General features: G+C 44.5%; 2 protein-coding genes and 1 long non-coding RNA gene across 3 annotated transcripts; 1 reads left to right on the forward strand and 2 right to left on the reverse strand.

Moving 5' to 3' along the window:
• Positions 1 to 904: 904 nt before the first annotated feature.
• On the reverse strand, positions 905 to 9,310 carry LOC103282983 (zinc finger protein ZFP2-like). The gene is made up of 2 exons (XM_062966776.1): positions 9,223 to 9,310; positions 905 to 4,969 (listed from the first exon to the last, which is right to left on the reverse strand). Exon 2 carries the CDS (start codon positions 4,686 to 4,688, stop codon positions 3,714 to 3,716), a length of 975 nt encoding a protein of 324 aa, XP_062822846.1. The 5' UTR covers positions 4,689 to 4,969; positions 9,223 to 9,310; the 3' UTR covers positions 905 to 3,713.
• Positions 9,311 to 17,980: 8,670 nt separating this feature from the next.
• On the forward strand, positions 17,981 to 25,134 carry LOC103282111 (zinc finger protein 726). Its single transcript, XM_062966775.1, has 3 exons — positions 17,981 to 18,053; positions 19,430 to 19,594; positions 23,728 to 25,134. Exons 2-3 carry the CDS (start codon positions 19,561 to 19,563, stop codon positions 24,708 to 24,710), a joined length of 1,017 nt encoding a protein of 338 aa, XP_062822845.1. The 5' UTR covers positions 17,981 to 18,053; positions 19,430 to 19,560; the 3' UTR covers positions 24,711 to 25,134.
• On the reverse strand, positions 25,102 to 25,807 carry LOC134294926 (uncharacterized). The gene is made up of 2 exons (XR_010001535.1): positions 25,442 to 25,807; positions 25,102 to 25,411 (listed from the first exon to the last, which is right to left on the reverse strand). It is a non-coding gene; the product is annotated as an uncharacterized LOC134294926 (long non-coding RNA).
• Between the last annotated feature and the right edge of the window lie 857 nt (positions 25,808 to 26,664).

The raw sequence follows: 26,664 nt of genomic DNA on the forward strand, positions 1-26,664 counted from the left end.
CCTGTGCCCTGTTTGGCCTTGCGACTGACAAGGAAGACCTCTGCGTACAGATGACATTGAACTCCAAAACTTCAGATGATCTCTCCCAACGGCTTCATGTAGATGTTACACAGCGTGGGAGACAGTATTGAACCCTGCGGGGATTCTGGAAGGGATTCTGCTTTTCCTGCCTGGCAGAAGGGGGTTGGACTAGATGGCCCTTGTGGTCTCTTCCAAATATACTATTCTGTGAATCTCTGATTTGGGTAAGAAGGCAAGGGCCTAGAGAAGTGGGGGGGGGGAGGGAGTCCTCTCTCTGGATGACCCCAAAAAGGGGCTGGAGAGCGACCTGCGGAGGATGGTCTGGATGGTGACGCTGCTTGGGGAGAATGGGGCTGGACTCCACGACCCACGGGATCAGTGGTTTCATGGCGAAAGAACACACATCTCCTCCTCCTCCTCCCAGTCAGTTTGGGTTGTGTGCTGAGGGGCTAATCATCTTCAGACCATGCAGGAATAAACCACCAAAGCACCCCCAACAGATGGTCATACCATCTCAGCTTAAAAACCTCCAAAGGAGACTCTTATGGACTCCCGATAGGAGCAGACTCCACTACTGAACAGCTCTGACCTTCAGGAAATGCTTTCTGTTGTGTAGGTGAGGCCTGCACAACTAGTCAGTGTTAATGAGTGATGGAAGGAAAGGAGAAGCAGAGGAAAACACACACACACAACACCCCTGCTAGACAGGCAGGTGAATTCAGTCCTCTCACGGCCTCCTCCAGCGATACAATGGGACAGACTGTCTCATAGGCAAGGAGTGGATTCCAACCCCCAAAACACTGCAGAGTCCTGGTCACAGTTTCACAGCCTCTGGCCTTGTAAAGTAGTTCGTCTCTTTGAATAAACACTCTTGAGTTCTGACTTTCATCCAAAGTCCTTGGAGGTTTTATTCTTGATTTATTCACTACTTATAACTATTTACAGGTCTTCTCTTAATATACAAAGATACACAATAAGAACGAGTAAGGGCTGTTGGAGAGTGGCCTAGGCTGCCTCAGAGTGTGGTGGAGTGTCCTTCTCTGGAGGCTTCTCTGCAGAGGATATCTATCGGGAGTGCTTTGATTGTGCCTTCCTGCATGGCAGGGGCAGGACGGGGTGGCCCTTGGGGGTCTCTTCCGGCTCTAGGGTCCTAGGAGTCCATTCCAGGAGGAGGCAACACGGGGTCTCATGGACATGCCTTTCCTCTCCGTCCACCTCTCATCCTGACCACGGCCAACCCTTTTGGGATCCAACATTTCCTTCCTGCCGAGGGAGAAGCCCTTCCTTCTTTCCTCCAAGTGAAACATACCCAGCTGTCTCTCCGCCCTTCTCTACATCCCGTCTCTGGAGATATTCTGACCTGTCAATATCCGTCTTGAATTGTGGGACCGAGAACTGGAGACAGGGTCATTCCAGGTGAGTCTGACCAAAGCGGAAGAAAGGAGGCCGTGACTTCCTTGGATATAGACAGAATCCTCCTATCGGGACAGCCTGGAATCACATTGGCTTTTATAGCTGCTACATCATAATCTGTTTTTAAAAATAATTTATATTTAAATACAAGAAAGAAAAACAAATGCATATTTATACAAATTACAAATACATTTATTATTATTTTTTTTAAAAAAATCGTACATCCTTTTACAGCAGCCACATAATATTCAGTACAATCTACAATACATTAACATTTGGCATCTACTGTTATTGTCACGCTTATACAGATTTCTTACCCTCCCCCAAGTCACTTTTTTTATTTATCATCTGTCCAAAATTCCTTTTCATTCCCTCTTGAGGAGGTAATTCCGTCTTTCTTTTCGAATCCTCTTCCAATACATTTTCTCCAGACATCATCACAACCACTTTGTTTCTAAATCCCTCTCCACGTCAACCTATCATTTCTTCCCAGTTTCCATACATCCTTATACCATTCTTCTATCTCTATATTTATTTCCTTTTTCCACTTCCTTGCTATAAGCTGTCTTGCAATTGTTAATGCGTTTGTTATCGCATCTTTGTCCTCTTTTTCCAACTGTTTATTATTATATAATGAGAATAAAGCCATGCTAAGACTTCTTTCTATTTGAATGTTCATTGTGTCTTCTATCTCTCTTAATACTTTTCCCCAGAAATTATTTATATATTGACACTGCCACCACATATGTATGTATGTTCCCGATTCTTGGCATCCTCTCCAGCAATTGTTTGAGTAGTTTTTATTTATATTTCCTATTCTTATGGGTGTGAGGTACCATTTCCATATCAACTAAATAATAATTTTCTTTAACACATATGGATATATTTTTCAAGTGTCTTTGTGCCCATAATTGTAACCCCTCTGTTTCATTGATTTTCATTCCTATATCTTCTTTCCAAATCTTCTTGAAGGTGTTATTCTTTACTTTTGCTTTGTTTTTTTCAATTAATATTTTAGAAATTTTACTGGATATTCCTTTCAAATTTTTATGTTCCTAATCTTTTCTTTCTTCATTCCAACCTTTAGCCAATCCCCTATTTTATCTAAGTTTTTCCCCTTAATTTTTTATCCATCATATATATATATTATTTTTTGTAAATGTCTTTTCCATTATAATTGGGGTTATTATTGAGCCATCTGTTATTAACTTTCTCCTGTATTTGTTCCATATTTCTAATGCATTACTCAACATTGGGTTCCCAGTTTACCTTATTTTTTTTTCTCATAAACTATTTTAAAACCTATTCCGAATTTCTTCTTCCGCTTTTCCTGAATCCATTATTAACTATTCTACATCCTCCTTTTCATCATTCCTTGTATAACCAATCTCAGTCTGTTTGCCTTATAATATTTTTTGATATGAGGAAGCGCTAATCCTTCTTCTTTTTGAGATCTGTTCTGTAACTTGTTTCGTCAATTTCTTTGACTGCCATTACAGTATTTATCATTTGTCCAAATGAGTCTCCTTTGGGGTGGAGAAAGGTGGGGTAGAAATGTTGCAAAGAAATCATGTATTCAACTCTTCTTCTATAATCTGAAATGGCATTATAAATATAAGGTATATGTAAGTATAAAGTTTATCCTCAGAAGCATTTTCATTTTTAGTATTGCTGTCTTTCCAAACCAAGATAGATGTGTATTAATTTTTTCAAACTATTTTCCTCAATGCTACTACATTTGCCTCTTCTATTTCTTCCAGCTTTTCAACGTCTCCTTTCAATTGCAGTGCCCAGAATTAGACACAGTGTGATTCCAGGTAAAGTGGTCTGACCAAGGCAGAATAGAGGGGGAGCATGACTTCCCTGGATCTAGACACTCTGCCCCTATTTATGCAGGCCAAAATCCCATAAGGAGGAGGGAGCAAGCTTGTTGTCTGCTGCTCTGCAAACTAGGATGCAGAATAATGGCTTCAAACTACAGGAAAGGGGATTCCACCTGAACATAAGGAAGAAGTTCCTCACTATGAGAGCAGTTCAGCTGTGGAACCTTCTTTGGAGGCTTTTAAGCAGAGGCTGGATGGCCATCTGTCAGGGGTGCTTTGAATGGAATTTCCTGCTGCTTAGCAGGGGGTTGGACTAGATGACCCATGAGGTCTCTTCCAACTCTATGGTTATATGATTTTGTGATTTCTTCCCCTTCCACTTCCTGTTCATGTCTATTTTAAGTCATAGTCCTTAGAAGTTCTTTGGACAAACATTCTGGCTTCTTTGCACTTGTCCTATTTATGTGGCTTCTCTCCTGTGTGAATCTTTTGATGGGTACGAAGATTCGAACTGTTACTGAAGCTCTTTCCACATTCCATGCATTTATATGGCTTCTCCCCTGTGTGAGTCCTTTGATGGATACGCAGATGTCCACTCTCACTGAAGCTCTTTCCACATTCCATGCATATATGTGGCTTCTCTCCTGTGTGAGTCCTTTGATGGATACGCAGATGTCCACTCTGACTGAAGCTCTTTCCACATTCCATGCATATATGTGGCTTCTCCCCTGTGTGAGTCCTTTGATGGGTACGTAGATCTCCACTCTGACTGAAGCTCTTTCCACATTCCATGCATGTATGTGGCTTCTCCCCTGTGTGGATCCTTTGATGGGAACGTAGACTGTCACTCCGACTGAAGCTCTTTCCACATTCCATGCATTTATATGGCTTCTCCCCTGTGTGAGTCCTTTGATGGATACGCAGATGTCCACTCTCACTGAAGCTCTTTCCACATTCCATGCATATATGTGGCTTCTCTCCTGTGTGAGTCCTTTGATGGATACGCAGATGTCCACTCTCACTGAAGCTCTTTCCACATTCCATGCATGTATGTGGCCTCTCTCCTGTGTGCATCCTTTGATGGATACGCAGATGTCCACTCTGACTGAAGCTCTTTCCACATTCCATGCATGTATGTGGCTTCTCCCTTGTGTGAGTCCTTTGATGGGTGCGTAGACTTCCACTCCGACTGAAGCTCTTTCCACATTCCATGCATTTATATGGCTTCTCCCCTGTGTGAGTCCTTTGATGGGTGCGTAGATTTCCACTCTCACTGAATCTCTTTCCACATTCCACACATTTATATGGCTTCTCTCCTGTGTGTGTTCGTTGATGTTTAGCAAGAGAACTTCTCTCAATGAAACATTTCCCACAGTCCTTACAATTATGTCGCTTCTCCCCTGTGTGTGATTTTGACAATGAATTTTCCATTTTTTAACATTTATTATTCTAATATTATGCCTGAAGTTCACAGATATGGACTCCTGAATAGGACATTTCCTCTTCCCAGTCTCTGTATTGCTGTAGCCTTATTTTCTCTTTACCAACCCCTCTTTTTACAGCACAATCCTCCCTTTCCTTACATTTAAAGGTATGTAGCTTGAAATATAATTTCTCCAATTCATTTCTTGTTCTTGTTAATCCTGCGTACTTTCCTTTCAGACGTAAGGCAAACGGCAATGTTTTCTTCATAAGGTTCGTTTAGAGGTTACCTGGGAGACGAATGAGAAGAAAATCTTATCAGGAGCAGAGTACAGAAAGATCTCATTGAACATGAAGAACAATAGCCTAGTGCTGTAGCAATCACAGGGGAAGAGGGGAGAAAGACTGGCCCAACTGGTAAGAGCCCGTTGCCTGTTGAGAAGCACTTTAACACTTGCCCAACAAAGAACAATCCCTGCAAAGGGGATAGCGGCCTAAGATCCTGTGTCTAATCCAACCTTGGTAAAGGAAGGCCTCTAATAATATGGTCAACACGGAAAGGGGCTAACGATGCAAAGCATTTCCTACCTAGATCCCGCTTCTTCACGTCTCCACTCAAAACCTGAGTGGCCATCTGTATGGACAGACTATCCCAAGTGATCAGTCTTGGGAGAAAAATACTTCCTCCAACTTGGGGGAGAGATATTTTCCTGATCCTCTCTTTCCCTGCAGCGTGATCCCTGCCCCACGTTTCTAAAGCAAGGCGCCTGGAGACACTGAGAGCACATTAGGCCACAAAGTTCCTTGACATACTGCATTCTTACAAAACCTATACCACAAAGGTATGTAACTTCAGGCAGAACCAAGGCAAAGAGAAAAACCAAGGAAAATGCAAACTTCTACACTGATGCCACAAAAACAGAGATAGCGATGCAGAAGCACAGGGTGGAAGGCACTCAGCCTAGCAGCAGTACATGAGAGAAGGCGGTATAGAGGAGACAGATGGATAGACCCCCAGGGTGAGTGGGAATCCTGCTGCCCTCCAGATCCTTCTGCACTCCAACAGCACCCTTGGGTGGGAGACATCATGATTCCTGCCCAGTTCTGCTCAGTTCAGTCTATTTTAGAAAGGACATTGGCAAACTGCAGCGGATTCATAGAAAGGCAACAAGGACAGGAAGACATTACATTGTAAATGAAGGAAAAATAAAGGCAAAAGTTTGCTTTTTCACAGGAGACAATATTGTGGCTCGAACTAAAATTATGTGCTAAAGATGATGCTTCTGACTGTCATCTGGGTATAGCTTGTGCCACCAGATGACTGCAACTAGGCCGACCACCTGCTCCCTCGATCCGTGTCCCTCCTGGCTAGTAAAATCTTGCCTGGAGGGATTACGTGAACCTCTGTTGAATATAATAAATAGCTCCCTTGAGCAAGGAGTTTTTCCAGAGGGTTTAAAAGAGGCGATGGTCTCTCCGCTGCTGAAGAAACCAGACTTGGATCGTTCGGTTCCCCCTAGCTACCGCCCAGTCTCGAATCTTCCGTTTCTGGGCAAGGTGGTTGAGAGGGCAGCAGCGGAACAGTTGCAGCAGTTCCTCAATCGCATAGCCGGACTTGATCCCTTCCAGTCCGGCTTCCGTAGGGGGCACGGGACGGAGACTGTGCCAGTTGCCATCACAGATCAGCTTCGCTGCCAAAGGGATCAAGGCGGATCAGCGCTGCTCGTGTTATTGGATCTCACAGCAGCATGTGATACGGTCAATCACAATCTATTGACCCACCACCTAGCCATGACGGGGGTTAGGGGGATACCCCTTAAATGGGTGTCCTCCTTCCTCCAGAATCAGGGACAGCGGGTGGTGAGGGGAGGGATGGTTTCCGAGAGGTCTCCACTAACTTGTGGGGTCCCACAGGGAGCTATTCTCTCTCCTCTATTATTTAACATCTATATGCGACTGCTTGCCCGACTGGTGCGGAGCTTTGGGCTCGAGTGCCACCAGTACGCTGATGACACTCAGCTCATTCTGAGGATGGAGGGCCGGTCGGACTCCGTACCCAATAGTTTCCATCAGTGCCTTGAGGCCATTTCTGGATGGTTTCGTGCCAGCAGGTTGAGGGTGAATCCAGCGAAGACAGAGATCCTTTGGCTGGGCCGTCCGGGTGGGGGGGAGATGCAGCTGCCTACCCTGGATGGCGAGACACTGCGTCCGTCATCTTCTGTAAAAAGTCTTGGGGTTTTATTGGACCTTCTGCTCACAATGGAGGCCCAGGTCTCTGCTGTGAGCAGATCTGCGTTTTTCCATCTACGTCAGGCTAGGCGACTGGCTCCCTACCTATCTAGGAACGACCTGGCTACGGTGATCCAGGCGACGGTCATCTTGAGGCTCGGCTACTGTAACGCCCTCTACATTGGCCTTCCTCTGTCAGTGATCCGGAAACTGAAGCTGGTGCAAAATGCGGCAGCTCGTCTTCTCACCGGGGTGCCGGCGAGGTGGCGTATCACCCCAATTCTACAACAGCTGCACTGGCTACCGATTGAGTACCGGACTACTTTCAAGATACTGGTACTAACCTTTAAGGCCTTACATGGTTTAGGGCCGGCGTACCTGAGGGCCCGCTTATCCCCCTACCAACCCCAGAGATTACTTCGGTCCAAAGACCAAAATTTGCTTGAAGTCGGACTTATCTCTCTGGAGAGAGTTCCAGAGCCGGGATGGGGGCCACTGCCGAGAAGGCCCTCTCCCTCCCTCGTCCCCACCAGCCGCATTTGAGACAAAGGCGGGAGCGAGAGGAGTCCTCTCGCCCCCACCTTTGTCTCAAATGCGGCTGGTGGGGACGAGGGAGAGAGAGGGCCTTCTCGGCAGTGCCCCCCCCCCCCGGCTCTGGAACTCTCTCCCTAAGGAGATCAGGTTAGCTCCTTCCCTGCCCATTTTCCGCCGGGAATTGAAAACATGGTTGTTCCAGAGCGCATTTGAATGAATAGGCCCAATAGAGCTGTCATCAGAATACTTCTTTATGTTTTAAAAGCATATGGCACTTTATCGCTGTTACTTATTTCCATTAAACAGCACTTTATGAAACCTGTCCCCGCTGGTTTGCTTTTAATTACTCTGATTTTATCTGCTTGGATTTTAATGTATTGTCCATATTTTATTTTGTGTATCGTTGGAATGTTTTAAGTTTCTGTCAAATATGTTGTGTTGTTGTTTCGGGCTTGTTCCTGTTGTGAGCCACGCCGAGTCCCTTCGGGGAGATGGGGCGGGATATAAAAATAAGTTGTTTATTATTATTATTATAGCTGGAACAAGAGAAGCCTCCAATTAAGTTGGGAGATACCACAGAAGAGATCTGGGGCCAGAAGAAGAGGCCAAACCAAATCTCTTCAAAAAGAGTTGGAATATACAAGGAGACACAGGTTGTTCAGACCTCTGAAGCAAATGCTGAATGCCGCACAGGAAACAAAGGCCAAGAAAGAGACCACAATGCCCTTAAACAAGAATGAGCGAGATTATATTCTTGAATGGTGAAAACAGGACGTAGTGAAAGCAGATATTAAAGAAAGGAGAAGTCCAAAAAACTATGAGTAGTTGGAAGTAAAAACGCTGATCGGAAGATAAAAAAAGAAAAAATGGGCTGAACAAGAGATCAAGAAGAATGAGATTTTCAAATGTGGTGCTTTAACAGATGATTGTTTTATATCTGTTTTAAATAGTATGGACAAACCCCTCATGTAAGAGACATTAGTTCATAGAAAGGCTGTGTAGCGGGAAAGGGGGGTGAAGGATAACGGTATCTATTAATTCGTGTACGTATAACACTAACTTACTAACAAACAGATTTGACTAATAATCTTCTAAAATTCATTTGGTAATAAATACAACGAAACCACAGTTTTCTTTAAAAAGGAGCAAGTTGCCAGGAACAATCAAGAAGAACTTAAGAAATGCCATTTCCTAATGGATTCCATCACAAAAACATGGGAAAAGTTTCTCAAACCCAAAAACTTGGTTTCTGCGGGAGGGACATCCTGCTGTAGCACATTTTGCTCTGGTTTTTCAATAAATTCCTCATCACCAGGTCTCAACCAATTCAACTCTCACTCCTTTGTGGCAGCCACAAAACCAAGTTTCCGGAGTAGAGCAACTCCTTTCCAAGTAAGGAATGCACAATAAAACAGGAAATAATACTTTCAAACCAGGAGCAGAACATTTTTCAAATTTTGTTATATTGTCATTTACCTTGTGTCACTTGTTACATCGTGTCATCTTTTAACTTGTTAATTGGAATTGGAATGTGTTCAGTCTATTTCAATTTTAAATAGCCACAGCTCACCTGCCCACCAAGCAGGACGAAAGCAGAAATGTGAGTAGATAAATAGGTACTGCTTTCAGTGGGGAGGTAATAAAGATGCCCTTAAGGACACTGATCGGGAAGAAGCTCCTCAACATGGAAGATGAAGTGACAGCCCCCCCCTCCCCCCATGTCCAGTGTTGAGCACAGCCTCCAAGATGCCGAAAATAAGATGGGAAAAGTTGTTTTTACCTGTGTCTGCGTTGTCTGTCCTTGTTAATTGTAGAATCAGGCACTGAATGTTTGCCGTATGCGTGTTCTGTAAGCCGCTCTGAGTCCCCTTCGGGGCGAGAAGGGCGGGGTATAAATACTGAAAAGAAAAGACAAGCAATTGAACCAAGATCAAATACAAGATGATTATTGAAGAAGAAAGACAGGACTATTGGATTTCAAAATAATGGACAATAATATAGAAGACAGATCAACTTTTGGGGGGATTCTTTTTAGTAGTTTAAGCAATGGATGTCAAGATAAGAGAGATTAAAAACTGGGAGTAATGCAGTAACACGTGGAGTATTTGAGAAAGTACGAAGCAGTGATCCAAGGCGGATTTATCCTTACGGAATCCAGTTTGCTCAGGGCTGATGGTTTTGTTCTGGTCCAGCCTGGTCTGCAACTTTATCAATAGGAATTTTGCACAAAGCTTTCCAATTACCGATAGAAGGCTAATTGGCCAGTAATTGGAAGGATCGGGAGGGTCGCCTTTTCTGTAGATTGGAACTATAATGGCAAATTGCCAGTGGTTTGGTAGGATGCCCGTGTTGTTAATGATGGTGAAGACTGCCACCAAGAAGAGGGTCCACCACTCAGGATCCGATGTCAAAATCTCCGGGATAATTAACTCCGATCCAACTGCTTTTCCATTTTTTAGACCAACGATCAGGTCTGCTCCTTCCCTACTGAAACGGGGGGCCAGTCGGTCAATTCAGGAGAATCTATCGCTTTTTTTTCGTGTCAGGAGCAACCCGAGTTGCTTCCGGAGTGAGAGAATTGGCCGTCTGCAAGGACGTTGCCCAGGGGACGTTGCCTGGATGTTCTGCTGTTTTACCATCCTTGTGGGAGGGAAGCTTCTCTCATGTCCCCGCATGGAGCTGGAGCTGAGAGAGGGAGCTCACCCGCGCTCTCCCCGGGTGGGATCTGAACCTGGCAGCCTTCAGGTCAGCAGCCCAACCTTCAAGCCCGGAGGCTTTTATCCCCTAGGCCACCGGAGGCTCCAAAATCTACCCCTGAGCTCTGGGTTTCTAACTCATCAGCCCGAAAGAGGTTGAAAAAAATGACTATATCCGTTTGAGGGAGTGACTTATTTATTTATTTATTTATTTACTTACTACATTTATATGCCGCTTTTCTCACCCCCGAAGGGGACTCAGAGCGGCTTACAATTCAAATGTACATACAATATATTATTAGCATAGCACAATATAAGCCATTAAAATACTATATTGTACTATATAATTTCATGGTAATATTATTAGTAATATTACATTTAATATATAATATATAATTAATATTATATTATATTATTAATTAGTATAATATTGTATTGCATTATAATATTATTATCAATATTACAAGTACGTACAATATATTGTATATTTATAAATTATTGTATATTATATATATCTATATATATAAAAGAGTGATGGCATCACGGCAATTCACAAAACAACAAAAGTACAGGCCCCCCAACCTCAAAATTTGACAACGCAACCCATCATCCACGCCTCAAGGTTGATACAACAAAAAGAAAAGAAAAATAAAGTCCTAATTAGAGGGAGAGCAATAATTTTTTTATCCAATTGCTGCCAGTTTAGAGGGCTAATCTCTGCCCACTTGGTTGCCTAGCAACCAAGGGACAGCCAGGTTTCAGTTAGGGGACAGGCAGATTTAGGCCTCACTTAGACTTCTTCCAGAGATTATCTAATTTGCACTGGATTATATGGCAGTGTAGACTCAAGGCCCTTCCACACAGCTATATAACCCATTTATAATCTTATATTATCTGCTTTGCACTGGATTATCTTGACTCCACACTGCCATATAATCCACTTCAGTGTGCATTTTATACAGCTGTGAAGAAGGAGCCTCATATAATCCAGTTCTGAGCAGATAATATAAGATTAGAAATATACAGTAGAGTCTCACTTATCCAACGTAAACAGGCAGGCAGGATAAGTGAATATGTTGGATAATAAGAAGGGATTCAGGAAAAGCCAATTAAACATCAAATTAGGTCATCGTTATACAAATTAAGCACCAAAACATCATATTATACAACAAATTTGACAGAAAAAGTAGTTCCATGCGCAGTAATGCTATGTAGTATTTACAGTAGAGTCTCACTTATCCAACACTCGCTTATCCAACGTTCTGGATTATCCAACGCATTTTTGTAGTCAATGCTTTCAATATATCGTGATATTTTGGTGCTAAATTCATAAATCCAGTAATTTCTACATAGAATTACTGCGTATTGAACTATTTTTTCTTCCAAATTTGTTGTCTAACATGATGTTTTGGTCCTTAATTTGTGAAATCATAACTTTATTTGATGTTTAATAGGCTTATCCTTAATCCCTCCTTATTATCCAACATATTCGCTTATCCAACATTCTGCCGGCCCGTTTATGTTGGATAAGTGAGACTCTACTGTACTGTATTTACAAATTTACCACTAAAATATCACAATGAATTTAAAACACTGACTACAAAAACATTGATTAGGAAAAGGCAGACTGCGTTGGATAATCCAGAACATTGTATAAGCGAATGTTGGATAAGTGAGATTCTTCTTTAATATGAAATAATTACTGGGATAGAATAATGCAGAACAATATAATCTCTAAAACCAGGACAGTAAATAAACAGGGGAATTCCACACAGGAAACAATCAGGGCCAGCTAACACCTCCCAACAAAGTATTCCCATCATCAAAGTCTGGCAAATCCTGTTTTCTCAGGGCCACAGACAGTAGAAGCACATAAAATATCGCAAACAACACCACTCTGAAAACAAGGGAATTCCAGACAGGAAACAATCAGGGCCAGCTAACACCTCCCAACAAAAAATTCACTCAGGGAGGAAACAGCCAGGCTTTAAAGCTGCAAGGCTATTACATCCTAATCATTTTTCCTAATTGCAGCATTCATACTTGCCTCCAACAAACAAAAAAAACCAATCAGAAATATTGTATATTCACAACCTTTAGGAAATAATATCCCCTGATGGCGCAGCGTGTTAAAGCGCTGAGCTGCTGAACTTCTGGACCGAAAGGCCACAGGTTTGAATTGGGGGAGCGGAGAGAGCCCCCACTGTTAGCCCCAGCTTCTACCAACCCAGAAGTTCGAAAACATGCAAATGTGAGTGCATCAATAGGTACTGCTCCGGCGGGAAGGTAACGCCGCTCCATGTAGTCATCCCACATGACCTTGGAGGAGTCTACGGACAACGCCGGCTCTTCGGCTTAGAAATGGAGATGAGCACCAACCCCAAGAGTCAGACACGACTGGACTTAATGTCTGGGGAAAATCTTGACCCTTGACCTTAACTACCACCAATTCCTCAATACTTTATTTCCCAGACCACCAGACTTCGCCACAGCAACGCGTGGCCGGGCACAGCTAGTATGTATATAAAATTAGCACAGCATGTTGCTATGGCACAGGAGACAAGATGGAACTGCCTCCCTGGCTCTTCCTGTTGCTCTAAATTTACATCATTATCCAACATTCTGGATTATCCAACGCATTTTTGTAGTCAATGTTTTCAATACATCGTGATATTTTGGTGCTAAATTCGTAAATACAGTAATTACTACATAGCATTACTGCGTATTGAACTACTTTTTCTGTCAAATTTGTTGTCTAACATGATGTTTTGGTGCTTCATTTGTAAAATCATAACCTCATTTGATGTTTAATAGGCTTTTCCTTAGTGCCTCCTTATTATCCAACATATTCGCTTATCCAACGTTCTGCCGGCCCGTTTCTGTTGGATAAGTGAGACTCTGCTGTATATCCGTTTGAGGGAGAGATGTATTTACATCATTGAGGGCGGCTGACAACAAGGGCACCATCTGACGCCTTGAATGCCTATAAAAACAAAGCCACATTGAATTGAAGACTGAGGGTGAAGGTTGGGCTTGAATTGCAGACAGGCCGCAGAGTCCCCTGGACAGACAGACAGACAGACAGACAGACAGGCCGCTCCCTCCCAAAGGCCGAGAAGAAGGAAGGAAGGGAGGGAGGGAGGGAGGGAGGGAGGGAGGAAGGGAGGGAGGAAGGGAGGGAGGGAGGGAAGAAGGAAGGGAGGGAGGAAGGAAGGAAGGAAGGAAGGAAGGAAGGAAGGAAGGAAGGAAGGAAGGAAGGGAGGGAGGGAGGGAGGGAGGGAGGGAGGGAGGGAGGGAGGGAGGGAGGCCTGAGGGCAGAGGGGGCGCCCCCCATCCCTCCCCCACTCACCTCCTCCTCTCTCTCTCTCTCTCTCTCTCTCTCTCTCTCTCTCCGAAAGGCCTCCTCCTCCTCTTTCCTTCCTTCCTTCTGACAGGAAAGAGCGCCGCCCGGCCCCTCCCACCCCGAGTCTTCCCGCCTCTCGCTGCACTTCCGCCCTCAAGAAACATGGCGGCCGCGGGCAGGAGACCCACAGAGGGGCGGGGCCCGAGAGAAGCGGAGAGGCAGGCGGACAGACACGCCCCTTCTTTCCTTTCTCCGCCAATGAGAATCCGCCTTCCTCTCAGAGCGGCGTCATCGGTCTCCGGGCAGGAACGCCCCCGCCCCGCCCTTCTGCCGTTAACGGTCACTCCAGGAATCGGCCAATGGGAATGGGCCTCGTCTCTCCGCGTCATCCGTCTCCAGGCAGACTCGCCCGCGCCTTCCTGCCTCTGGGCCGGACTCTCCTGGCCCGCTCCTCATCGCAGGCAGGCTGCCCGAGGAAGCGCCGGGTGAAGCGGGGAAGGGGGGGCCAGGCCAAGGAGCGGGAGGCGCCTCTGCGTGGAGATGGAGATGGAGATGGAGATGGGGGGGGGGGGGGAGGCAGGAAGGCCGGGCCAGGAAGGGAGGCCGGAAGGGAGGCCTTGAGGCGAAGGGCCAGGCAGGCCAAGGCCGGAGGGGGGCGCGGGGGAGACTCGGGGACCCACTCAGCCCCCCCCCCCCGAACACGCACACGCACACTCACCCCTCCTCCTCCTCCTCCTCCTCCTCCTCCTCCTCCGCTTCCTCCTTCCTCTCCCTCCCGCGCTCGCTCTGACAGGAAAAGGCGCCTCTCGTCCTGAGTCTCTCTAGGAAGACGCCTCCCTCCTCGGTGGACTTCCGCCCGGGCTCAACATGGCAGCCGCGGGCACGATGCCCAGAGAGGGGCGGGGCTTCTCGGCACTTGAACGGAGCTCTAGACAGAGAGAGACGCTCCTCCTTTCTTTTCTTCCCAACGCCCAGGGTCCGCCAATGGGAATCCGCCTCCCTCCCTGACGTCATCCGTCTCCGGGCAGAATCTCCCCGGGGGGGCGGGGGGGGGCGGGGGGGGGGAGAGAGGCCTGGCCTTGGTTTTGGCTTCACGTCCCTCTCTTCAGCCCAGGCCCCGGGATGAGAGACATGGCCTCGGGGTTGGGGAGATCCACAGGGCCTCGGAGACAGAAGCGAACGCCCTCTTCTCCTCAGGACCTTCTGGCCTTCCCAGGAGATCCGGCCTCCTTCCCGCCTCCTCTTCCCGTTCTTTGCAGGCATTTCATCTCATCATCACGACTGCCAGATGGATCCCAAATATCCGCTCCATTGGTTAGTCAATTAGGATTGTCTGGATGATAATTCACTATGTTACATTTTCATCTTTTCTTCTTTCAACACTACACAAATATGTGTTTCTATATATGTGTCGCTCTAAAATATCTAATTAACGAGGCTTGCCACCTTCTATATTCTAATCAAAGAGTGTTGATAGGTCAGTTATTCAAAGTCTCTTGAATAAAGAGTTCAAAAATAGTACAAAATGTAACTGTATACTATTAATAATATTTTACTCAACTGATCCTGCCGTGGTCATCTTCCTTTATTTACAGTATTTATATTCCGCCCTTCTTTCTCACCCCAAAGGGGACTCAGGGCGGATTACAATGAACACATATATGGCAAACATTCAATGCCAACAGACAAACAACATTCAGTTTTAGACAGACACAGAGGCATTTTTTAACATCTTTCCAGCTTCACGATTTCCGGCCACAGGGGGAGCTGTTGCTTCACCGTCCATTGGTGGCTGTTCTTCCTCTTCTTTTCCTCGTGAGCAGTTTTATGGTGTTGTAGATTAGTTAAATTAGCCTCCCGCATAAAGCGTCCCTAAATTTTCCCTACTTGACAGATGCAACTGTCTTTCGGGGCTGCTAGGTCAACAGCAAGCCGGGACTTTTTTTTTTTTTTATGGTCGGAGGCTTAACCCGACCCGGACTTCGGACTCATGGCCTCTCGGTCAGTAGTGATTTATAGCAGCTGGTTACTAGCCAGCTGCGCCACAGCCCGGCCCCTTTGCTTCTTTGTGAATTCAATGAAGGGCTTCCATTCTTCTTGGAAGTCTCTGTGTATTTGTTTGTTGTGCAGCTGAAGTTAGTTTGTCCTATTTGGCCATTTCAAAACCTTTTGTCATCCAGTTTTCTGGTGTTGGCATGTCTTGTTGTTTCCATAGTTTTGCATTTTCTGTTCTTTGTTGTCATATAAAGAAAGAGTCTTTCTTGATGTTTCCTAGTAGAAAAAGTTCTAGTTTTAATGGGATTTTGTACTCTAGAATAGTTTCCATGTCTCTGTGGATTTTTATTCAGAATTCGTTAGCTTTTGGACAAGTCCCAACATATCATATATCTCTGTGTGTGTGTGTGTGTTTGAGAGTTTTTCTGGAGTTATGTACCATCTATGTATCATTTTGTAGAAATTTTATTTAATTGTTTGACTCCTTGTAAATTTTAGTCATTTTTACCAGAGCTCTTCCCATTCTCATGGACTTATTGCCCAGCCTAGACTTTTCACCCACTGACTCATAGGTTCTTTTATTTCTCCATCAATTGTAAAATCTTTCAGAAGAAATTGATGCAGCTTCCCAGTTGGCTTGTTTTTTTATCTGTAGCAGTTGGTTCCGCTGATTCTCCGATTCTTGTCTACCCATTTTGTTGTCTAGACGGAGTCTCTGTTGGAGTCAGTTATATAATGAAACCATGTCATTGTTGAGTCTTCTTTATGTTTATTTATTACAAACGAACAAAATTACAATATTACAACATTTCTACCACGCCCTTCTCACCCATCAAGGGGACTCAGGGTGGCTTACAGCATAAAAAACATATATCAAATAATTACAGTCACATTTCAAAATTCCATTTAAATTAAGTTACATTCAGACCTTCATAAATATACATTTAAATAAAAATTCAAGGTGCATTTCAAGTACAAACCGGGTCTGTCATTATACCTTGGATCATATAGTTGCCATTTCTGCTGCTACTATTGCTCAAAAGCCTGGTCCCACAACCTTTCTGCCTTTCTTTCACAGAGGAAATGTGATTTTGGACTGAGAATCTCGGTGTAGAGCCTGTGGAGGGATTTCTTTCCCTCGAAAGAAAGAAGAGGGAGGAAAAACATCTTGGATACAGTTGGGTTCTTCACCAGAGTGGTTCCAACATGGAGAGACCCAACTCACGTGGGCCTGGGGGCAGTGGGGAATCCTGGGAAAGAACCAGACATGAGTCCCTGAGTGTGGACCTTGACAGCTCGGACACACAGCGCCAGCGCTTCAGGCAGTCCTCCTACCAAGAGGGTGAAGGACCCCGAGGGGTTTGCAGTCGTCTCCACGATCTGTGCCGCCAGTGGCTGAAGCCAGAGCAGCACACCAAGGCCGAGGTGCTGGACCTGGTGACCCTGGAGCAGTTCCTGAGCATCCTGCCCCCAGAGATGGGGAGCTGGGTCCGAGAGTGTGGGGCAGAGACCTGTTCCCAGGCGGTGGCCCTGGCGGAAGGCTTCCTCCTGAGTCGGGCCGAGGACAAGGAGCAGGAAGGACAGGTGAGAGCATTCCCTCTGGGTTTCACTAACCTGGAGACTGATGGACAGGTTGAACGTACATCCTGCCTTTCTTCCAAGATGTGGGGGATGAGCAAGGCCCTGCTCCCTCGGCCTCTTTCCCCACCTGCTCTGCCCCTCCATCTCTACCGTCAGCTTGGTTGATGCTCTGCTCAAGATAGAACATAGACAATCATGGGAGGGGGAGGGGGGCATTGGTTCCAAACTAGGTTCCCATCTCAGAGTTATTCTTTCCAAAAAAGGTCTATAGGTCTGTGATATTTTTGAACTTTTTCCAAACTCCTTCTGGAATGCTCTGTGCTCTTCCAGGCCCATAATAATAACTCCATGGAAGTCCCTGCACCAGAGGAATCTCCACCAGACACCACCCAGAGTCTCAGGCAGAAGGAGCTGAAGCGGGAAGGAGACGGGGCTGCCGCCTTGCCGGGTGAGAAGGAACTCTTCTGGGAGTTTTGGGGTTTTGTGCTTCAGGGGGATGATAAATAAATAAAATTATTGTTGTACTTGTTGTTGTTATATGTAGGCATTGGGTTGCTAACAGTTTGATTTCAGTTTGATTTGTAGTTTTCTTTCTTGCGATAGGACTGAATATTCAGCCCTTCAGTATCTTCCCAGGTGGGACCCTAAGCTGAGCTGAGCCCTGAAACTGAGCTGGAAGACAAACAGGCTGCAAAAATCACTTTAGTCAATTGAAACACCAAGCCCAGTGCTTGTTTCACTCGAACATCCTCACAGCAGGGCTTGCGAGATAAAGTCCTACACCCTCACATTGTACATCTTCTTGGGTGTTGAATGCGCCTGTGTTCTTAGGGTCGTTTCCTCATCGGTCTCTTTATAGGACTGCAATGGTCACCTCTGAGGCCTGTTTCTGTGACCAGCTTTCCACCCCTTGCTCTCTCTCCAGGGTCTGGAATGATGCTGTTGCCGAATCCTCAGTCGTTTCTCCCCCTTTGCGATGGAGTGGGACTGAGTCAGGTGAGCAGAAGGATTCCTGGGAGAGGAGGACTGGGCCTGCCGGGGTGCCTTTGGTTCCAGGCTTAATGGCCAAATATCTATTGAAACTGACAAGATAGAATGTGTTTCTTTAGAAGTGAAATACTGATGGCACAATTGCAAACCGTGCCAACAAGGAGGGGAAAAAATGAAGAGAAAACTAAAGAAACTAGAATGGATGTTCAAAGAATTTTCAACGGAGCTAAGATTCAAAAGGGACATGTACAAGAAATGGAAAGGGGGAAGAGTCACCAAGGAATGTAAACGACTAACCAACATAAGTAGGGAAAAGATCTAACAATCTAAATCAGAAAATGAGGCCAGAAGAAGAAATGAGCCAAGAGTAGGGTCTGTGCCTGGAGAAGGTGGTGAGATGCTAACCAGGGATAGGGAAGAGGTAGAACACGGCCTCAGTCTTCTCCCAAAAGGAAATGGGTATTCTGCCTGACGAAGATGGAGCAACTGGAGAAATGCAACCCAAAATAGATAAAGAAGTGGCCCAGGAATACCTGGCCACTCGATGAATCCACGTCTCCAGGGCCAGGTGAACTACACCCAAGAGTATTGAACTAACAGCAGTAATCCCAGAACCACTGTCAATCCTCTTTGTTCATTTTTGGGAACAGGAGAAATCCCAGCAGGCTGGAGGAGGCAAAGGTTGTCTCTATCTCCAAGAATGGACCAAAAAGAGGTCCCCTAACAATGACCATCCAGTAATCTTGACCTGGCCCATAAGCAGTTGAAGCAGCTGTTTAGACTCTTGAATTTTTATAAGGAGGAGATTGTTTGATGTGGATTGATAATCGTTATAGAGGGAGCAGATCTGTTTGTTGGCTATTATGCGCTCTTTATCGAACTAGTTTTTGTGTCTGACCCTGGACTGCCACGGCGTTCTTTGCCAATCGTATAAGGGATTCAAACCAGGTGGATTTGTAATGGTTTGGGAGACAAAGGGTGGAGTGCCGCAGAGTTCTGTCCTAGGCCTAGTACTGCTCAAGATGCGCATCATATTTTGAGATGACACCAAATTAGCAGGGATAGAATTAACAATGGCCTGAACATGTTAGAAAGCTGAGCCAAAACTAACACAATTAATTTCAACAAGAATATATCTAGAGTAGTACACTTAGGCAGGAGGAAAATGCTAGTTCTGGGCACCTCAATAAAGGCTGGAACATGCTCAGATTCCATTTCTGATTCTACATATCAATTAAGAAATTGTTGTTAACTGTGACCAACCCGTCGTCTCTACAAAGCTTACAACTATGGCATGGAGGCCTTGGCCCTTTCCCTTTCAAACAACCAACAGGAATGTAAATCTACTTTAAAGAATTTCTTGTTATTATTTTTCATGATAGCTCTCACGTGAGGAGGGAATCTCTTCTTCTTCCGCCAGGGCCCAATCGCCTTTGAGGACGTGGCTGTGGATTTCTCCCTGGAGGAGTGGGTTCTCCTGAATCCGGACCAGAAAGCCTTGCACAAGCAGATCATGGAGGAGATGAATGGGATTGTGGACTCTCTTGGTAAGGCTCCCTCGCTGATGGGGATTTCAGTTTCAAAAGGCAGTATTAGCCTAAGTTGCTGAGGGTCCGCAAGGCAGGGCTTGTGTTAGAAATATATGACATAAGAGTAATAATAAAAATAACCAATTCAGACTCAAGTGGGAAGATTTCCATGCCTGGAGTCAAGTCAACGCATCCCCTCCCTTCCCTCTCTCTCTCTGAGTGTTTCCATAAGTAGAGTCAAGTCGAAGCATCTCTCTCTCTCATTCTCTCTCTCTGAGTGTGTGTATGAGAGGCAAGGAGAGGAAGGAAGCAGATTGGCTGGAGAGAGGGGCCGGAGAATGGATCTTGAAAAAAAACAAACTTCCCCTAGCTTCAGATACGCAGGGGCTGCTATACACCTTATGACTGGTGTGGTATTCAACCTTGTTTTTCCTCCCAACCAGGCAGGCTAGCCTTTGCGTGTCTGAAGGCTCAGCTCTCTTTCTACTCTGCCTCTCCCAGCACACAAACATCCCCTAGCCTCATTCATTCGCAATATCATGTGTTCTATGTTCTGTGCTTGTGAATGACTGCGGCTCGGGGTTTTTTGTGCACAGGGAGAGGCATAGAGCAGCCGTCAAACTCTGCCCCTCTCCTTCAAGTGGTAAGAGTGTCACTCATGGTCGTTTCACATCTGCAGAAATCTAGCTCTTTCCAATTGAGTGCATCTTTTTGAAACACTCTGTATATTTATTTCATCCTAAATGTTAGAAAATCCCAAATTATCTGCAGCCACTTTCCTAAATTCTCATATGTGAAGAAGTTGCAGCTCCCCAGTAAAAGGTGTGCAGAATTAGACAGGTATTGGAATCAGAGCTGAACAAAGGGACAGTCGACAGAATGGTATTTCCAAGAAGTCTCAGGATTTTGTTAGAGAAAACTACCCCCCAAAAAGCAGAGCACCTATAAATACCATCAGGAAACTGATAGTTGAGCATTCAGCTCACAATGAACAGAGCGTGAAGTGATCTATAAAAAATCAAGAACTTCAGAAACAAAGATGCAGAGTCCAGTCTTTAAAATTACAAAAGGTTTATTTACAAAAAAAATTAAATAACTCCCTTTCTAAATAGTAAAGGACTGGGTCTGGGCTGCTCTCTGTTTCCATCTCTTCTCGGGTTTAAAAGAGAGGGAAAAACTCCAAGCCCTACATCTCTCCTGACACACAAGCAGAGAGAGGTCTTAATATACACAGTACACACTGAGATATAAGTCAGAAATCTGAAGCAAAAGCATGCACCATTCTACAAAACCAATCAGAATGAGAGAAAGAAACAGAGAGAACAAATAGATACATCCCAACTGTCAATCAGGAGACAAGTGGGAGGGATTCCTTCAGCCTATTCTGAAACTAGCTCAGGGGAATCGATCAGAGATGGAAGAATGGAGTTCCCCCAAAGTTACTGATGGTGCGCTAAAAGAGAGGAAAACGATGATAAAGTGTAACTATGAAAACGTTAGTGAAGCTTTGTATGTTTGGTTTACGCAGTCCAGAGACAAAGGTGTGCCTATCTCAGGGCCTATTTTACAGCAAAAGGCGTTGCGTTTTCGAAAGGAATTTAATGAAGGGGATCCAGATTTTACAGCAAGCATTGGTTGGCTCGACAAGTGGAAGAAACGTTATGGAATCCGTCAGCTAAGTGTTTGTGGTGAGAAGCTGTCATCAAATTATCAAGAAACGGAGGCATTCATGAAAAAAAATTCAAGAATTTATTGAAACTGAAAACCTAACGGGCGATCAGATGTTGAATTGTGACGAGACCGGCCTGAGTTGCAAAGTGTTACCCGGTAGGAGTCTTGCAGCCAGAACTGAAGCAGCAGCCCCTGGCTAAAAGCACAGCAAAGAGAGGCTGACAATTTTAGCGTGCAGCAATGCTACCGCAAACCACAAAATGGACCTTGCAATGATTGGGAAGCCCAAAAATCCAAGAGCCTTTAAAACAGTTTCAAAAAACACTCTTCCTGTAAAATACTACAATCAAAAAAGTGTGTTGCTGACCAGTGAAATTTTCAAAGATGATGATGATGATTACACTTTATTTATATTCCGCCCCATCTCCTCGAGGGGACTCAGGGCAGATCACAGTACACATACAAGGCAAACATTCAATGCCGTTTGGAGACAGGACAGAAAAGAATAAGACAAACAGAAGGAGGTATGTTGTCTTGAAGTCCAGTTTTTTGGTGCCTGGGAGGCTGATGTTGGGCTCAGATTCAGTCACAGGGGTGCTGTTGCTTCATTCTCTATGAGGGAGAGCTATCAGAACTTCCTCCTTCCAACTTCCTCTTCGTCACCACATTTCTGGTCTTGATGTTTATGATGTCGTAAAATACCTCCCCCGCAATTTATGGTACCTAATTTCTCTACTTACAGCTCATAGACTGTTTTCGAACTGCTTAGGTAAACAGTGAGCTGGGCTTGAGGTCGAGCGCTCACCCCCAACCGGGCTTCGAACTGGCCACCTTTCGGTTGGTAGATCTTAGTACTGCTGATGATTTACCAGCTGTGCTACAGCCCAGCCCTAAGGAATTCGTTCCTTCCATGGATAATTTTTTTTTAAAAAAATGACCTGCCCAGAAATGCAGTTTTGTTGCTAGTTAATGCCCCGACACCCCCTGATGCAGAGGAGCTTCAAGATGTGGACATGAAGGCGATGTTTCTTCCACATAATGTAACTGCCGTATGACAACCGATGGATCTCGGCGTTTTGGAAACACCTAAAAAGGAACTATCGCAGGAAGCTATTGTCGGCAATGATAGAAGAAATAGAATAAGGGCAAGACAGGATTGAAAAATGGAAACGCATCCGTGTAAAGGAAGTTGCCTCTTGGGTTGCAAGGGCATGGACTGTGGTTGGGGTCCAACAATTGCCAGGTCTTGGAAGAAGTTGTTAGGCGAAGATAAGGATGAGATTATGGGAAGGAAAAGCACAGATGAAACCGAAGAAAGCATTCTACCCTTAGTACGGCGTGTCCCTCGGTGTGAGAATGCATCTTCACAAAAAGTTGGAAGTTGGATGAACGAAGATGATCAGTATGAAATAACGGATGAAGAAATTGTTGCTCTTATCAGTAACGATGGCGACGAAACTGATGATCAGGCATCAACTGTCGAGCCTCTCAGAATCTCGCACAAGGATAGGGTTAGGGCTCTAGAAACCACAATCACACACATTGAGCAACAAGAAGCAACGGGGATTGACAAAATGATGCTGCAAAGATGGCGAGACTTGGCAGCGGAGAAACAGCAGTTGTCAGAAAAGCAGGCAAGGATCACAGATTTTAAAAAATCTTCACAAGACTGAACTTTTTACAGATTTAACTTCCGACAGTGTTAGTTTATGCAATTCTATATTTATAGTCAATTTTTAGTAGTAAATACTTTTGTAGTCAATGCTTTCAATACATTGCGATGTTTTGGTGCTAAATTCGTAAATATAGTGATTTCTCCATAATGTTACCATGTATTGAACTGCTTTTTATGTCAATTTCTTGTAAAACATGATGTTTTGGTGCTTAATTTGTAAAATCATAATGCAATTTGACCTTTAATAGGCTTTTCCTTAATCCCTCCTTGTTATCCAACATTTTCACTTATCCAATGTTCTGCTGGTCAGTTTATGTTGGATAAGCGAGACTCTACTGTACTCTGAAATTAGGTATGGGATCTTCTACGTTGGAGTGGAAAAATCCAACATTAAGGGAGCATGGGAAAAGAGAACTGGGACTGGGGGAGAGAAAGAAAAAGGAGGGAAGGATGGTGAAATGGGTGGTAGTTGGTAAAGTCTAAAGCTAGAGAAAAAAGGCAAGCATTTGGATGTGAAGGGAAAAGGCATCCATTCCCCAGAGAGAAGGAGACGGAATAAAAAACCGGGCTGGGCTGAGCAACAGGGAGCCTCTGGAGCGTATGCTACTCATCTCTCTCTTAGAGGCTCCAGGCAGACAACCAGGGTCCATCTTCACTGAACAAGGGGAGGGGAAAGGACAACGTGTATATCTTCTTTTCCTCCATGTCTGTGTTGTTTTGAGGATCATTTCAATCCACTTCTTATCCCACATCCTTTGAGTCTTTATGACTCACACTGAGGAATGATTGTTTATGTTCTTCACAGTAGGTAACGGGGAGAAGAGCCATGTATGCACCAAATACAGGAAACATTTTGGACACAACTGGGGCCTTCGTCAACAGCAGCAAGCCCACAGAGAAGATGGAGGTTCTGCCAAAGAAAGGCCTGACAAATGCAGTGTATGTGGGAGGTGTTTTACTCAAAATATGGCACTTGTGCTTCACAAGACACTCGATGTTGGGAAAAGCCATCTTAAAGGGAAAGTATCTGCAAAATGTGTGGTGAAACACAAAAAAATTCACACAGGTCAGGAACCATACAGATGCCAAGAGTGTGGGAAGTGTTTTGCTTCCAGTTCAGCCTTGTTGAGCCACAAAAGACTCCACACAGGAGAGAAGCCATACCAGTGCCAGGAGTGTGGGAAATGTTTTGCTTCCAGTTCAACCTTGGTGAGCCACAAAAGACTCCACACAGGAGAGAAGCCATACAAATGCCAGGAGTGTGGGAAATGTTTTGCTTCCAGTTCAACCTTGGTGAGCCACAAAAGACTCCACACAGGAGAGAAGCCATACCAATGCCAGGAGTGTGGGAAATGTTTTGCTTCCAGTTCAACCTTGGTGAGCCACAAAAGACTCTACACAGGAGAGAAGCCATACCAATGCCAGGAGTGTGGGAAATGTTTTACTTCCAGTTCAACCTTGGTGAGCCACAAAAGACTCCACACAGGAGAGAAGCTATACAAATGCCAGGAGTGTGGGAAATGTTTTACCGACAGTTCAGCCTTGTTGAACCAGGAGTGTAGGAAATGTTTTGCTGACAGTTCAACCTTGGTGAAACACAAAAGACTCCACACAGGAGAGAAGCCATACCAGTGCCAAGAGTGTGGGAAATGTTTTGCTTCCATTTCAGACTTGGTGAGGCACAAAAGAAGTCACACAGGAGAGATGCCTTACAAATGCCATGAATATGGAAAATGTTTTACTCGGACTTCATCCCTTAACCAGCACCAGAGAACACATACAGGCTAAAAAACAGCCATTGTGGGTAAATGTCTGATTTCAAACAGGACCCTTTGAGAAGTTCTGCGTCAGATTTGGTGGAGTCCCCGCTCTTGTTATTTGAACCTGTAAGTTGGAGGTCCTGTTCTCTGGAGCAGCAGAAAGCAAGCTCTGTGTGACAGTGTACAGATGTGTGAGGGAAGAATCTTTTTGATCCCACCACACACACAGATACCACCAATTATAAAGATGTCTTATGGATGATGATTTTAATTATTTATTTATTTAATTATCTTCTTCGCTGCCACCAATGGAGGAGATGTCGGCAGATGGCACTGGTTCTTTTTATACCTTCTTTGTTTATTTTACCTCAGATGTTGATATTGCTTAACTTGGTATATAATTGTGACAGAGACTTAGATGGAATTAAATCAAAACAAGTTTATTGCTTGTACAGAGCTTGATGGTTTCTTATAACTTTTTAAAGGCACTTAGCTTAATGGTTACAAACAGATATGAGGTGTCCAAACTTTCAAAATACTTCTTCCTCTTAGCTAAACTAAAACCTGATCCTCCTGGATCTACTGGGATTAACTTTCCCTAATCCACAGCCTCTGTAAATGACCCTAAACAAGTCCCCTAACTTGCTTAGTCTGGCCTAATAGAGGTCTGTCCTTCTGGTTCCCTTCAGTCTTGAAACCAGACTGCTCCCTGTGATTTAAAATCACAGACTGTCTAAAATAAATCCTTTTATTTTAGACCTGACTCAAATTCTTTTATTTGAGTCACCCTGATCCTCCACATGAGAATCAGTCTTCTTCCTGCGACTAAAAATCACAGACTGAAACTGGGTTTTAAAACATTCCCCTTTTCCTTTCCAAATGGCGGTTGGCTCCGCCCCCGTTGTCATAGCAGCCGGTTCTTCAATGCTGGTATTAACAGCTCTAATACTCACCATTTTAAATTAACTAAACCTGACTGTTTAAACAAATCAAATAAACATGTCATCATTAAACAAAATAAAATCATACACTTCTTTACACACCTCCCAACCCATAAAGATTATTTTTGACTTTTCTATAACTTAGAATGGTCAAAAATAATAATACGGATTGTAATTAAAAATATACAACAATACATTGTTGCAACCTCTAATACGTCCTGGAAAGTGAATCAGCCACAATGTTGTTTCTACCTTTTACATGTTTTATCTCAAAGGAGTAATCCTGCAGTAACAGGCTCCATCGGAGAAGCTTGTTATTAGTTCCCTTGGTGTTATCTAGCCATTTTAATGGGGCATGATTAGTTTGGAGGGTGAACCTCCTCCCCCATAAATAAGGTCTTAATTTTTGTATAGCCCAAACTATGGCTAAGCACTCCTTTTCGATAGTTGACATGCTGCACTCCCGAGGAAGTAATTTTTTACTCAGAAAGAGGATTGGACGATTTTCCCCTTCTGTGTCAACCTGACTTAAGACGGCTCCTAATCCAGTATCAGAAGCATCACAGGTCAAAATAAAAGGTGCGTCAAAATCTGGGGCTTTTAAAACAGAATTCGATGTAAGGGCCTGTTTTAATTGTTCCATGGACTTCTGACATTCAGGGGACCAAATTATTTGATTGGGGCAGTTCTTTCTAGTAAGATCAGTTAGAGGGGCTGCTAAAGTACTAAATGATGGTATAAATTTCCGGTAATATCCTGCTAAACCAAGAAATGATCTTACTTGCTTTTTGGTCTTTGGGATAGGCCATTGGTGGATGGCTTCAACCTTGGTTAGCTCCGGTCCAATACTTCCACAACCTACTATGTGACCTAAATATTGGGTTGTGCGGTTCCCTATCCGGCACTTGGAAGCCTTGATAGTTAGACCTGCCTCCTTTAACCGACTCAACACTTGATTTAAGTGTTTCAAGTGATCTTCCCAATTCGAACTAAAAATCCCTATGTCGTCCATGTAAGCCACACAGAAATCTCCCATACCAC

Source organism: Anolis carolinensis, unplaced genomic scaffold, assembly GCF_035594765.1.
Source record: "Anolis carolinensis isolate JA03-04 unplaced genomic scaffold, rAnoCar3.1.pri scaffold_29, whole genome shotgun sequence".
Lineage (NCBI taxonomy): Eukaryota > Metazoa > Chordata > Lepidosauria > Squamata > Dactyloidae > Anolis > Anolis carolinensis.